General features: G+C 41.4%; 1 protein-coding gene across 1 annotated transcript; it reads left to right on the top strand.

The window, feature by feature from the left end:
- The first annotated feature begins 11,423 nt into the window (after positions 1-11,423).
- LOC124919873 (formin-like protein 2) lies at positions 11,424-14,850 on the top strand. The gene is made up of 4 exons (XM_047460236.1): positions 11,424-13,187; positions 13,261-13,463; positions 13,553-13,797; positions 13,871-14,850. The coding sequence occupies exons 1-4, from the start codon at positions 11,704-11,706 to the stop codon at positions 14,639-14,641; spliced, it is 2,703 nt and encodes a 900-aa protein (XP_047316192.1). The 5' UTR covers positions 11,424-11,703; the 3' UTR covers positions 14,642-14,850.
- The last annotated feature ends 239 nt before the right edge of the window (positions 14,851-15,089 follow it).

Genomic DNA, 15,089 nt, shown 5'->3' with positions numbered 1-15,089 from the left:
CCGGTTTCACCATATCCATTAAGTTGTTGAACACCGCTTTTGCCCAGTTAACCTTTGTTCCCTCTATCAGGCCGATCAGCATCCTGATTTTGTCCTTTGTTAGGCTGCTATAGTTTCCTCCCCTTGCCAGAATCGCCCTTGCAAAGATGTCACAGATTGGGATATACTCCGGTTTCAACGTTGATTTGCTGCCGGATACTTTTATCGGCTCCTTAGTTGCCGAGAGTATCTGGCATGCCGCCTCAAAAGTCTTGATCTCGATGTCCGCCGTTGCATCCTGGCCGGTTGTTGGAAGGCGCAGGCTCTCTGCCACCGATGCCTCGGTGAGCTCTATTTCAGTACCGCATACAGTTGCGGTGATTTTGTCATTAGTGATAGTTGCGGTTTTGAAAAATTCCTCGACCGCATCTTTGTAGAGAACATGAGGACCGCCAAGGAAATATTCCAGACCGGTTTTGACTACCCGGTCAATAACCTCCTTTGCCTCGGACGTACCTTTCATTCGGATTTCCTCGAAATCCACCTGAGATAGGTGCCTAAACAAAGCCGAATCGCGCCCCATCTTAGAGATTTTTGAGAGAGTTTGAGAAATAACCGCTTCAGAGAGTTAGAGAGCTTAGAGAGAGAAAGCAGATTCGCGTGAGAATGAAATAAAATGACCGAGAGTCCCTTTTATAGATGCGGTTTGGAAGCCCAACCGTCCCATCAACATTGGGCGGGAAATTTCCCTCCAAGTTGAAAGGAGCGGCAAACTATGGGCGGGAGAGAATAGGCGCCAAACCATGGGCGGTAAACTAAGGGGGCGGGAGTTTTGTGCGGGAAATCTCCCTCCAAAACTTTTGCTTACGCCACTGACGACGCACTCTTCTTTTGAGACCGATTGAAGCGCCGGTTGTCTAGAGTTAATCGGTTATTTCGAATGATCAGAGTGTTTGCAATCTTTTTATTTTAAGCGATTTTATGTGACCGGATAAGGGCGCGGTTTTGAAGATGTTAACCAGTTACTTAGATAAATATTCAAAGTATTAAGAAGACCTGGTCATTTAAACTGAAATGAGATTGAATTCAAGAAATATTGCAGAAAGAAGACCGACAGGTAAATCGGTATTGGAATAAGCATACATAGACAATGGAAAAGTACAGTCTATGGAAGAAACATTCTGGAAATTCTTTCCTCCACCGAATCCTTGTCGAGGATGTTTGAAGGGGCGGCCGGTGTGCCCGGTCCGAACTCTGGCCGGTATGATAGGATTAGTTTGCTGATGTGAGGTGCAAAACCAAGACCTTTCTTGGTTATTATCATGGATTTCAGACGTTGGAAGATGACCGTGGACCAATTGATGGCCTTGTTGCTAAAAATGTTGGTCATCATGTTGTAGGTATTCTTTGAGTACCGCTGATTAGGGGACTGACAAAGAATGGACCGAGTGACGATCTCAAGAAGAAGTTGGGCATGTCTCCCAGAAGGTTTTTGGGCCCATGATCTTCCACCGGTTCCATGGTTCCAGAATAGACGAGTGAGTAATAGAATTCGTCAAGCCCCTCCAGAGGTGGAAAATCGGAGAACCCTTCTGTGGGCAGGTTGAATAGAGTGGCAAACTCGGCTTCATCGAGCTAGAATGTGTGGTCCCTCACCGTAGAGACAATGTAATTGCCCCTAATACAGGCGCTTCTAAAGAACGCTTTAACGTCCTCAGTCAGAATCGGACCGGATTCTTCGAGGAACGGCCGAAGGCCGGTAAGAATGAGTGATTCGAACATGAGTTTCTTTGCGGGCAGCCCGTCCCATTCCTCCATGCATGAATCGAAATCGATGCTTAAGAAGTTTCCCAAAGTTCGGCTCAGCATGATTACGGTATTGAGAGAGATGGAATTCAAAGGATTTCAGAAGTGTTTTATGCTTTAGGATGTGGTAAATTGATTAGAAGATGGCTCCTTATATAGGATCGGTTTGGGAGGGAAAACATAACCATTGATTGTGAGTTTTGTTTTATTAGACAAAAGAATCTTTATGTTTCCAAGGTGCATGGGGAAGTGGCAGATTGCGGAGCTCGAGGTAGGTATTAGTTGAGAAGTAACCAAGTTAGTTGGATATTAAATGTTCAGGTGGTTGGTGGTTATCTCATTAATTAAGGATTTCTCTTTCATTAATTGCATTAACAAAATGAAGAGTAAACAAAAGTGACCGAGGAAATCATAAATAAAACCGAAGAAAGACATAAGAAAAGCCGAAGTGGTCATGATGATGTTGGATAAAGATACACCCGGTGCATGCAACAAAACGACCGGGTGTAAGAATGAGTGACTCAGGGTGCGCGTGAATTGACTTCACCGTTGGGATTGGACCGGCGGTTCCTCCTCCTCCAGGCCCTCTCAAACCGATCATAAAATGAGTCGGTTATCTCTTTGCTGAGTACCTGGGCATGGTTCAGACCTTCTCCGGGACAAGTCGGAACACCTAGCTCCACAAGGAGGCAGCTTAGTTGGGGGATGAGGCCGACTGACCGGATGCCGACCATCCAAATGAGGACGTCAAATAGCACCCTAGACCAGTTCACCGGTGTACCGGTGACAATAGCCGTCATCATATTGAAGGTTGCGGCACAATAGGTATTGGTGACATCCCTTTCGAAGATGCTCCTACCTATCACATCGTTGAGGAGTTGATATTCAGCCCTCAGGTGTGATTTAGTGCCGTGATCGTCAACCGGTTCATCAGACCGGGCAAGAGTAAGTGAGACCTCGGCCTTTATGTTGGCCGGTGGGTTGAGGTCTGTCAGCCCTTGTTTTGGCAGACTAAAGCACCGAGCAAAATCCTTCTCGGTGAAGTCGAAGATGATACCCCCTACTTTGGATTGAATATGGGTATCGAAATGGGGTGTACCCCTGAATACCCTAGCATTGTAGAAAAACTCCATGATGGACTCAGGATAAACGGTGTGTTTGTCGTCAAGGAAGTATTGGAGGCTAGTATCTTCCAAAGATTTTATCATTCTATAAATATCGTAGTGCTCGGTGCTGGAGCACGACTGAAAATCAACCTGAAGTATGTTGGGAAACTGAGACATTTTGTCTTAGTGAGAGAGAGAGTTTTTGACTTGTGAGGATTTCGGTAAGTGTTTGCTTCACTTAAATATTGATTGAGGGGCTATCCTATTGTCCAGGTATTAAATGAGATGATATCTATTAACTGCAGGATGAGAAGTTTTTGCATGAAATATGCAGGTTTGCAGTCTAGGATGTTGGTCATAGGCCTGGACTGTGAAAGATATCAAAAGATTTTCACGTCTTTTTAGGCGCGACCAGTTTTACTTTGAAAGGGCAATGTTTCAGAACAGATATCTTTAAACCCTGATAGTTATTCCTCTTCTGTTTGAAATTCAAATAATCTAGAGTAACCCGCTTCCGAACCGGTCAGTTATCAGTTGTTCATCCCGATGCGGTTACTTGGTGCATGCACTAGGTAACTGGTCGGTTTACTCTATCTGATGAACTGGGCGGTTCTTCCACAGGTACCCCGAAAATTTGAAGTTCAACAGGTTAGGAGGAACTACCTGTTTTATCTGTCCGAACCGGTTTCCCTTTAAGCATCCTTAGGAAGGATCTGACTAATATCGGTTAAACCGAGAGTAAGTCTGAATTGAGAGAACTTAGCTTCCTGTAGGGGCTTCGTGAAGATATCGGCTACTTGTTGATCAGTCGGTACGTATTCCAGCCGGATATGCTTCAGCGTGACATGTTCCCGGATGAAGTGATGCCTTATGTCGATATGCTTGGTTCTGGAGTGGAGAACCGGGTTGTAGGTGATTGCAATGGCACTTGTGTTGTCACAGAAAATCGGGGACTCTTTGGCTATAACACCGAAGTCCTTCAGTTGTTGTTGGATCCAGAGGAGTTGTGAACAGCAACTTCCGGCCGCCAAGTATTCAGCCTCTGCGGTTGATGTGGCCACCGATGTCTGTTTCTTGCTGTGCCATGACACCAGTCGGTCACCTAGGAATTGGCATGTACCGCTTGTGCTTTTCCTGTCAATCTTATACCCTGCATAGTCTGCATCTGAGTAACTTGTTAGATTAAAGGACGAGTCCTTTGGGTACCATAGGCCGACATCAGGTGTGCCTTTTAGATACTTCAGTATCCTCTTTGCGGCTGTGTAGTGGGATTGCTTTGGATTTGCCTGGAATCTCCCACACACACCGACCGCAAACAGAATGTCCGGTCTACTCGTTGTCAGGTATAGGAGAGAGCCGATCATCCCCCGGTATGCAATCTGGTCTACCGATTGGCCCTCATCATCTCTGTCCAATTTAATCGATGAGCTCATTGGAGTAGCCGCCGAGGAGCAAGTGTCCATCCCGAACTTCTTTAGTAGCTCCTTGGTGTACTTAGGTTGGCTAATGAATGTTCCTTCTTTGAGTTGTTTAACCTGAAGACCTAGGAAGAAACTTAATTCTCCCATCATACTCATTTCAAACTTGTCAGTCATCATTTTTGAGAATTTATCACATAGCTTAGGATCGGTGGAACCGAAAATGATATCATCTACATAGATTTGAACAAGTAGGATATGTTCCTTCTTTTCAAATTTAAACAATGTTTTATCCACCGAACCGATGGTGAAATCATGTTTTAATAGAAATGCGGTTAGTGTATCATACCAGGCTCTAGGTGCTTGCTTTAAACCGTATAAAGCCTTATTTAATCGGTATACATGGTTTGGGAATGCAGCACTCTTGAAACCGGGTGGTTGTTCAACATACACTTCTTCACGTAGGTCACCGTTCAGAAATGCACTTTTAACATCCATTTGAAAAACCTTAAAGTTTTTGAAAGCAGCAAACGCTAGAAAAATCCTAATGGCTTCAATCCTAGCTACATGAGCAAATGACTCTTCAAAATCAATGCCTTCTTCCTGTTTGTAACCTTGAGCCACTAATCTGGCTTTGTTCCTCGTGACCAAACCGTCCTCATTGAGTTTGTTTCTAAATACCCATCTTGTTCCTATGACCGATTGTTCTTTCGGTCTAAGGATTAGGTACCAGACTTTACTACTCTCGAACTGGTTTAGCTCTTCTTGCATTCCCAAGATCCAATCCGGATCTGACAATGCTTCATCTATTCTTTTCGGTTCAATCTGGGATATAAAGGCGGAATTAAAGTATCCTTCCAGAAGTTGACCCCTAGTTCGAACAGGTTCTGAAGGGTCACCTATAATTTGCTTAGGAGGATGTTTATTGTTTCTTCTGAGGTTCAGTTCAGGGATGTCTACCAAATTACCGTTTACTTGATCAAGGCTAGACATGTCGGTAGGCTGAACAAGATTGTCAGACCGACCGACTTCCTCGGATTGGACCGAAGTGTCAGCTTCCTGTTGTGGAACAGCTTGATCCGGCCGGGTTTCAATATTACCCATTTGGTCATGGACAAACCGCCTGAAGACCGGAGTCTCAACTTCACTATCAGAATGAATATTATTATTTTCCAATCTGTTGTGTAGATCAAAGCCTGATGCAGTATTACTTTCAACCGATTCATCGAAAACAACGTGAATTGTTTCCTCCATGGTTGCAGTTCTATTATTATATACTCTATATACTTTACTTACTGCTGAGTATCCTAGCATGATCCCGGTATCGTTTTTTGCATCAAAAGCAGTGAGTTGGGTTTTACCATTTATATGTATATAACACTTACAGCCGAAAATCTTGAGATACTTAAGTTTGGGAACTCTGTTAAAATAAACCTCATACGGTGTTTTGTTGTGAAATTTGTTTATTAAAGACCGGTTTTGTGTATAACATGCAGTGTTGATAGCCTCAGCCCAAAATTTCTGAGCAATGTCGGAATCGGCTATCATGGACCGTGCGGCTTCCTTGAGAGTCCGGTTTCTTCTCTCGGCCAGGCCATTTTGTTGAGGAGTCCTAGCACTAAACAACTCGTGTCTAATGCCGGATTCATCAAGATATGCGGTTAATGTACTGTTGGTAAATTCGGTACCTCGATCACTTCGAATGCTATTAATGCGAGTTGATTTTTCATTTTGTAGGCGCTTAAGAAGTGTAATCAGGTTTGATACGGTTTCACGTTTAGATGGTAGAAATATTACCCATGTAAATCTAGAGTAATCATCAATAACTACCATGGTGTAGAGCATACCTCCTAGGCTAACAACCTGAATTGGTCCAAATAAATCCAGGTGAAGAAGATCTAAGCATTGGCTAGATTGGATATTTCCTTTACTCTTAAATGTTGACCTAGTTTGTTTACCCATTTGACATGCTGAGCAAACCTTATCTTGATTAAATACTATATCAGGAATGCCCTCAACTAGCTTTTTACCACGAATGTAGTTTAAAGTTTTCATGTTTAGATGGTTTAGTCTCTTATGCCACAACAAGGTTTGATCGGTCTTAGCTATCATGCATATAGGATATTCTACTCTAGTTTTCCAGTCTACCTTGTAAATGTTACCTATCCTATTTCCGGTTAGCAGTACAATGCCTTGAGAGTTCTTAACTAAGCATGCATGTTTAAGGAATTCTACAGTATATCCAGCATCACACATCTGACTAATGATAAGCAGGTTAAAACGTTGGTTTTCAACTAGAAGTACATTATCAATAGTTAGGTTACCATGGACAATCTTACCCTTGCCCACAGTTCTACCTTTTGAGTTGTCACCAAAAGTGATGAAAGCACCGGTTGCTATTCTGATATCGGTTAACAGATTGCTGTTTCCGGTCATGTGCCTGGAACAACCGCTGTCCAAGAACCATTCAGAGATTCCTAGCCGTTTCTTTGGATCCTGCAAAATGTACATATTTACAACTATTTGGTACCCACCTTTACTTGGGTCCACATGCGATTAGTCCCTTAGGTATCCAAACCTTGATAAACCGGACGGTCTTCTTTGCTAGGGTTTTAACTGTCCTTTTGGCACTCGGTTTTGTGTATCTCGGTTTTTCTACAAAGGTCTTAAATGGTGATGGTCTTCGGTTCGGTGATCTGTGGTTTGACCTACGCGGTTCAGGAAAGGCTTTCATATGTTTGAGGATTTCGGCTTTTCTTTTCACAGGGTCAAGCCATTTCTCAGATTCGGTTGGACCAACGTAGTCATATTTTAGCTTTTCTTCCCTATAGTATGCGGTCTCCTCCTCTTCAGCGGTCCAGGAGCTTTTAAGAAATTTTATAAAGGGAAGGTTTTCTCTTGTAAGCCTTGCTTTCTCTATGGGTTTTCGGTCTTTGGAGCTATTCTCTGTGTATCCTAGGCCAAACTTGCAACGAGGATGTCTGTAGTGACTGTTCATGTTCTTTACTATATCACTAGATCTCTTATATGCGGCCATCTTATATTGAAGTCGGGCATTTTCTTCCTCGGTTAATTCTCTAGTCGGTTCACTGGATTGTTCGGTCTTAGGATCTAATTCGGTCTCTAAAGTATGTGTATCATCAGGTTGTACGACCTCCGGTTCGATTATAATGAGTGCCTCTGGTTCTGTCGGAGTGGGTACTATGGGATCGGTTCTAATGTTGAGGTGCTTAGGTAGCATGGCTAGTAGGTTTCTATATTCTTCTACCATGTCATTCAATGCATTGTATAATTCATCTTTAGTAAATTATTCACAAGGAGAGTCAGATACCTGTTCCTCATTTGCCATGAGGCAGGTGAGTTCATCATCACTATCGCTGTGAGCCCACAGACTTCCTCCATCGTCGGCTATTAGTGCTTTCGGTACCTCACTTCCTTCACCGGTTTGTTGATAATTGTTTCGGTCATTTTGATAATCCGGTTTCTGGGTATCCCTCCTCGGTTTCCTGCATTCCCACTTAAAATGTCCCAAGCAATTACAGTTATAACATCTTACATTGGATTTATCACCATAGTAGTTGTTTGTCGGTTGGCTTCTTTTCATGAACCTCCCAAACTTCTGTGCAAGCATTGCCATGGCATCCTCGGTGAACTGCTCGGCGGTTCTGATCGGTACAGGTGCAGGGGCCGGTGCAGGTGCAGGTACAAGTGCAACCGGTTCTGTAGATGTGATTAGTGCTCTGGTTGATGTCGAGGCCGAGACTTCTTCTTCAGTCCTAGATCTCATCTCGAACTCGTATGCTTTAAGATCTTCGAATACATCGTATAGTTTCATCTTACGTAGGCTCTTTGATTCCCTCATTACCATTGTTTTTATGTCCCAAGCACTTGGAAGAGATCTCAAAGCTTTCATAATGACTTCTTTATTGTCATACCTCTTTCCAAGTGTTGCTAGCTCATCTAACACACCAGTGAACCGGTCACTGTATTCCTTCATAGTTTCTCCCGGTTTCATCTTGATGCTCTCAAACTTCTGTGTGGCCACCATGATCTTGTTTTCTTTTGTTCTTTCATTTCCTTCAAAGATCTGGATAACCGTGTTCCATGTCTCCTTCGCGGTTTTGCAATCTCTGATCTTGCAGTATGTGTTTCTGTCCACGCTGTTGGAGATCCGGTTTCTTGCATGGTTGTCTAGGTTGTTTCTCCTTCTATCTTCAGCCGTCCATTCCTTTCTGTCCTTATCAATAAATATCGGTCCTTCGGTCAGAATGAACTCCATTTCATCATCCAAGGTGATTAAGTGCAGGTGCATGCGTGCCTTCCAGTTGGCAAAATCATCACCTTCTAGCATTGGAGGCCTATCCTGAAACATGCTTGCTTGAGTATTGAAACTAACTGCTCTGATACCAATTGTTAGGATCTAGGTAGCCACTGGAGGACCGGGGGTTGGACCGGTTAGCGGTTCTCACTCGAAGGGTGGTGATTAATCCGGTTAGAGATTAACATCGGGGTTTCAATACTACACAACATGTCACAAACCCTTGAACTAGGTTCAAGCGCGGAAGAGGTTTGCTTTCAGGTTGAAGCAGCACACTTATATGATGGACAAGGCCGGTTTCGGATGATGGATGTTTGAAAATGGTGGGTCGGCTTCGGTAATCTGGAAATTCAGTATGGATAATATAGAGTCAGTTTAGGGCGGTGCAGTTAAGTTAATGTAAATCGGTTAGACAGTGGAGCCGGCAGAAAGTAAATAACAAGACCGATTTTATGGATGTTCGGAGATAAACTCCTACGTCACCCCTTCCTCTCGAAACCGCGAGAAGGATATTCACTAAGGAATACAAGTACAATCCGATCGAGACTTATTTCCTGCTCGATAACACTCTTACAATTTACACCGAAATTGTAAAACACACTTTAACTTTAGCACTTAGGCTTTCTTAGAACAACACAGTCTTATCACTTGTAGAATAAATGCTCTTAGAATTTCTTACTTGTCCCACTGTGTCGCGCACTTATTCTTCTTCAACTGCCCCTTTTATAGGTGAAATATGCCAACGGTCATATTTCACTGCCTTGAATCTGATTGGCTGAACAGAGGTGCAGTGATTTAGTGTTTCAGAGATTTAGACCTGCGGTCGTTTCCTCAGACTTGATGGTCAACCTCAGACCTGGCATTCTGTCTCAGACCTGGCGGTCTGTTCTCCCGGTATGTAAGACAAACCTGCTAGGTTTGTCTTTTACTCAATGTAGGCATTGTCTGTTGGACAGTTGTCTGTACTTGGAAGATCTTCTTTCTGACTTATCCCGAAGTGGAAAGATCCGGTAGTACTGTCTTCTGCAGCCTGCAGACTTTCCTCAGACTTGTATGGATGTGGAAGTGTTCAGTCTGTTCCTTTGGTATCATTCTCAACAGATACCCGAATTGTCTTCTTGTACTGGTCGGTCACTTGACTTAACCTGATCGCTTCCGGTATGGGTGATATAACCGGACTTCTTCCGGTTATTTCTTTGCCTTGTGGCTGATCGGCTGTTTGATGATTCCGGTTTTAAGCTTTGGCCGATCCTTTCTTTGTGCGGTCACGTTCCGAGTATTCTTGGTCGGTTTACTATCTTGACCGGCTAGTTTTCTTAGCCGGTTCTTTTGTTTGTCCGGTCCGGTTCCTTGTTCCTGCATAAAAAGTTTGTTTAAGTTAGGTTTATTTGAACCGGTCTAATTTTATCTAACATATATATATTTATATATAATATATAAACTTTTCTTAACATTTTCTCAACCATTTTATTATAATATTATTTATTTTAATTAATGTATTTTTAAGTATTAATTCAACTTTTCAAAACAATAATTTTACCAAATTTTTGCAGTCTTTTGTCAACTATTTGACATTTTCAAGTTGTTTCTTTTTAATACTTAGTTTAGGTAATTTAAATAATCTAAATAAATCAAATATTATTTTATTCTCTTATTTATTAAATTATTCAATTTATTAATAAAAATATAAAAATATTATTTATTTTTAAATATTCTTTTTAAAAACAAACTCTCACCTCTTCAAAATTATTATCATTTTTCTATTTCCGGAATTAAAAAAAAAAAAAATCTGAAACACGGCCTTAGCTGGATTGTCCTTTTTTTTCATTCTACAAGCTTGTCACTTGTGTGTTTTTTTTTAAGAGCAAATGAACATATTTAAACTAAAAAAAAGAGGTATAATTTTAAAGGTACCGCACGGATATGAAACATATTAAAATACAGGTTATAAAACGTTATAGAGTGACCGTACATAATCACGTGAATATTTTATAGGAATGTTGACTCTTTTAGCTACTTCCGACGACCAAACATTGCCCTAGCTACCCTGTCACTAACAAATTGGTGAGCTTTCCATATATTTGTTTGTTGGTTCGCTTTTATTATTATTATTATTATTACTAATTTGTCACAAATTAAAATTATAATAAATTGTTTGCTAAGATTTTATGTTAGAAAAGCACAACCAAACAATGGTGGGTTATAAAATATAATTATTAAACTATAAAAGTGGATGACAAACAGACATTCGAATTCCAAGGTTAATGTCTAATGATGGATTTAAGGATATGATTATTCTATCATCAGTGAATCTCTCTAAATCTAATCTTTGTTTTTGTTCTTTAGTAAATAAAACCTTCCTTATTTTACCTTGTCTCTAGAGGACACGTTTGATTAAGTATTTTTGAATTATAAAAAACTATTATGAAACCCAAAACTATAAAATCGTAATCTTTTAATCTTTTAAACCGATTCGAACGTTAACGTTAATCTTTTGGTCATATAAACAACTCTGGTGGGTAATATTTTGGATACTGCCTAATTTTACCCTATTTTTGGAGAGTGTTAAATAATTTATACTATTTCAACTTTGAAAGGTTAAAAAGAAAGAAAGAAAGTATATGTGTGATGATTGAGGGAATCTGATCTACGGTGTAAAAAGAAAGTGCAAATCCCAATAGACAAAACAAAAACACGTCTTTTCTGGAAGAAAGAAAGAAATAAATTAATAAAGTTTAAATCTTTAAACTTTTCTATCGTCTTCTTCTTCTGTACTGTGCAAAACCCATAATTCACCGTCAAAGAGTGAAAAGGGGGAAAAACCCTGCATTCATTCTGAACATTGACAACAAAAACCAGTGCAGTGCGCTCTTAAGTAATTCCATTGAAATTAACTCTTCCTTCTGGGTCATCTTCTTCATCATCATCATTGGACTGAACTTTCTCAAAAACTCTCAACTACCATTCTCTTCTGCAATTCTAGTCTCATCCATCCATCCATTTGAGCTCAAATTAGCTATCCATACCCACACCCACATGTTCACATTCATTTTAGACAGAATCTAAGCTCACCAAAATGGATACATTCATCTTCTTCTTCTTCTTGTTCTTGTCTTTGCAACCGTCTCTTTCATTCACTATTTCTCACCGTAGGTTTCTTCATCAACCCTTCTTCCCCTTTGATTCACATCCTCCAACTTCTCAACCACCATCATCTCAGCCGCCTGTACCTCAGCCTTCACCCCATCATCAACAACCCAAATACCCTTTTTCATCTTTATCACCTCCCAACTCTGAATCAAGCACCACCACCAACAACAACCCATTCTTCCCCTTCTATTACTCCCCTCCGCAACCGCCTCCTCCACCACCATCATCAACTCTAGCCACATTTCCAGCTAATATTTCATCTATCATACTTCCCGAATCCTCCCCTTCCAAGCGCATTTCAAGGAAACTAGTTGCAATCGGCGTTTCCGTCTCTGTTTTCTCTGCCGCACTCATCTCAATAGCTGCCGCCTTGCTTCTCTACAACCGTAACCACCATCGTAAAACTGGAGGAGGAAACAAAAGATCGAGATCCGATAGCCAGCGACTGTTCCCTCCAAATACTACTATTTCTGATGGCACTAGAAAGCCACCGGCACCGCCTAATCGTAACGTGATGAATACTAGTTCAGAGTTTCTTTACCTTGGAACGCTCAGAGGTTTAGATGAGGATGTACAGAATCAGAAAGCTTCTGATTCATCAAATGCTGCTGTACCGTTACCCTCTTCTGGTTATCATAAGTTGGATTCACCGGAGCTCCGGCCACTCCCGCCGCTGCCTCGTAACACTCACCCGCACAACTCTGACAGTGGTTTGGGAAGCGATGCACATGAAGATGAGTTCTTCTCTCCGAGAGGCTCATCTACCGGCGGAAAAGAAAGTCCGATCATTGAGTCAAGCAGTAGGAGACGCTCCGTTGGATTTGAGATTGACCCTTTTGTTATCGGAAGTTCCATCTCCAGGAATCGGTCATACCCATCTTCTAATTCCATTTCTCCAACTGAATCAATGTTGAGTAGTCCTTCCGTACCTATAGACTTAAGTCCAAGGAGCTTGAGATCGAAGTCCCCTGATTCCATCGTCAATTTCCCAGTTCCATTCCGGCGACCACAGTTCATTCCGTCAACAACAGAAACTCAGTCGCTAACTCCAACTTGTCTTCTATCTCCTTCCCCGCCTTGTTCATCGCCGGAAAGAACATCGTTGATAAATCATAACATCCCGCGGCTTAAGTTGCCTCCACCACCACCGCCTCTGCCTCCACCACAATTTTGGGATATTCCGGCAGTCTCACCAGTTACTGTACAACCTGCGATTATACCCCTTTCAATGCCGGATGTGTTCCAGAATGAAGATCCAGCTGACCCTTTACAGGATGTACAAAGGGTGGATTCCATGGATAGGAACGAAGAAATGCCAAAGCCAAAGCTGAAGCCTTTACATTGGGATAAAGTCAGAGCGAGCTCCGATCGTGCTATGGTGTGGGATCAGCTTAAATCCAGCTCCTTCCAGTAAAGATCTCTTTTGCCTTCCTTTAATGGATGTTTTTAATTGGTATATTCATACTAAAGATACTTTTTACAGGCTAAATGAGGAAATGATAGAGACTTTGTTTATGGTAAACGGGTCGAATTTTCCTTCAAAAGACGGCATTAAGAGGCAAATCCTTCTCCCTCAAGCCAATCAGGAAAACCGAGTTCTTGATCCGAAGAAATCCCAGAATATCTCCATTTTGCTAAGAGCACTTAATGTAACAATTGATGAAGTTTGTGAAGCACTTTTAGAAGGTAAAAGATTCTTGCATGTTATTTCATTGTGTTCATTGTTATAATGCTGGTTCTTAAATTGGGTTATAATCTATGTCTTCCGTCTGAAGGCAGCAATGATACTATGGGGGCAGAGCTACTCGAAAGCTTGTTGAAGATGGCTCCAACCAAAGAGGAAGAACATAAGCTGAAAGAGTTCCCCGACGAATCACCCTTCAAGCTTGGGCCAGCCGAGAAATTTCTAAGAGCTGTTCTCGATATTCCATTTGCATTCAAAAGGGTTGATGCAATGCTCTACATAGCCAATTTCGACTCTGAGGTCGACTATCTCAAGCGATCTTTTGAGACATTGCAGGTAAAGAAAACCCAAGACATTAGTATTCTTATTTGGTTTTGAATTATCCAACATATCTAATTGATTTTTACAGGCTGCTTGTGAGGAACTAAGGAAGAGTAGAATGTTCCTGAAGCTTCTAGAAGCTGTGCTGAAAACGGGCAACCGTATGAATGTCGGGACAAACCGAGGCGATGCTAGTGCATTCAAGCTCGACACTCTGCTCAAGCTTGTGGATGTTAAGGGTACAGACGGAAAAACCACCCTCTTGCATTTCGTGGTGCAGGAAATATGCAGGGCGGAAGGTTGCCGTCTGTCTGAGCTGAATCTGAATGCCAATCCTAAGGGGCAAACATATTTACAGGACGACATAGAATTCAAGAAGATGGGCTTGCAGGTCGTCTCTGGGCTTAGTGGGGAGCTGACGAATGTGAAGAAAGCAGCAGCCATGGACTCGGATGTTCTGTCCGGGGAAGCTGCAAAGCTAGCTAAAGGAATTGAAAAGATTAGGGAAGTGGCGAAACTAAACGACCCTAGAGGGGAAAGAAGCAGGAAGTTCTCGGAATCAATGGACCAGTTTTTAGAGAAGGCAGAGGAAGAGATTGCAAAGATTGAGGTCCATGAAAATGCAGCTGCTATTTCTGTTAAGGAAATAACAGAGTACTTTCATGGGAACTCGGCTAAGGAAGAGGCTCATCGATTCAGAATGTTTACGGTTGTGAGGGATTTCCTTTCGATTCTGGAACGAGTATGCAAGGAAGTAGGGAAGATAAACGAAAGGAGCATGGTAAGTCGACAGTTTCCGAGCCCTCCTTCTACGATGTTTCTTCAATTCGACGAAAGACACGACAATGAAGAAGAATGAGATGTGCTCATTTGTGGTTCTTGCCAGGCAGAGTGTTTTGAGGTGGTTGGCTGGCTGCTACAATATTACAAATTGTGTACATTTTGGGATTGTAATTCACTTACATTTTGCTGTCCAAAGAGATTTTATGTAGCAATAATATATAATAATATGGATTAGCACATAAACTATCATGTTAATTAAAGTGGGAATTATGCTTTAATAGGTCATATGCAGCAAATAATCAGTTTCATAATTCATGTATGTTAATTTTATAAGTTCCAAGAGAAAAATTATAATTATCTATTTTATCTCTCTAAATTTGTTTTTTTATGTTGGTATAAAATCATTTTATTTATAAAATATTAAAACTTGAGGTAAGCTATTTTTTAAAATTAGTTATAATTATTTTTTATTAAATATTAGTTTGATTTATCTTATTTTGATTTTTTAGATAAGTTTAATAACA

Source organism: Impatiens glandulifera, chromosome 1, assembly GCF_907164915.1.
Source record: "Impatiens glandulifera chromosome 1, dImpGla2.1, whole genome shotgun sequence".
Taxonomy (NCBI): domain Eukaryota; kingdom Viridiplantae; phylum Streptophyta; class Magnoliopsida; order Ericales; family Balsaminaceae; genus Impatiens; species Impatiens glandulifera.
Note: the sequence above shows the minus strand (reverse complement) of the source record. Positions and strands in the feature narration are given on the sequence as shown.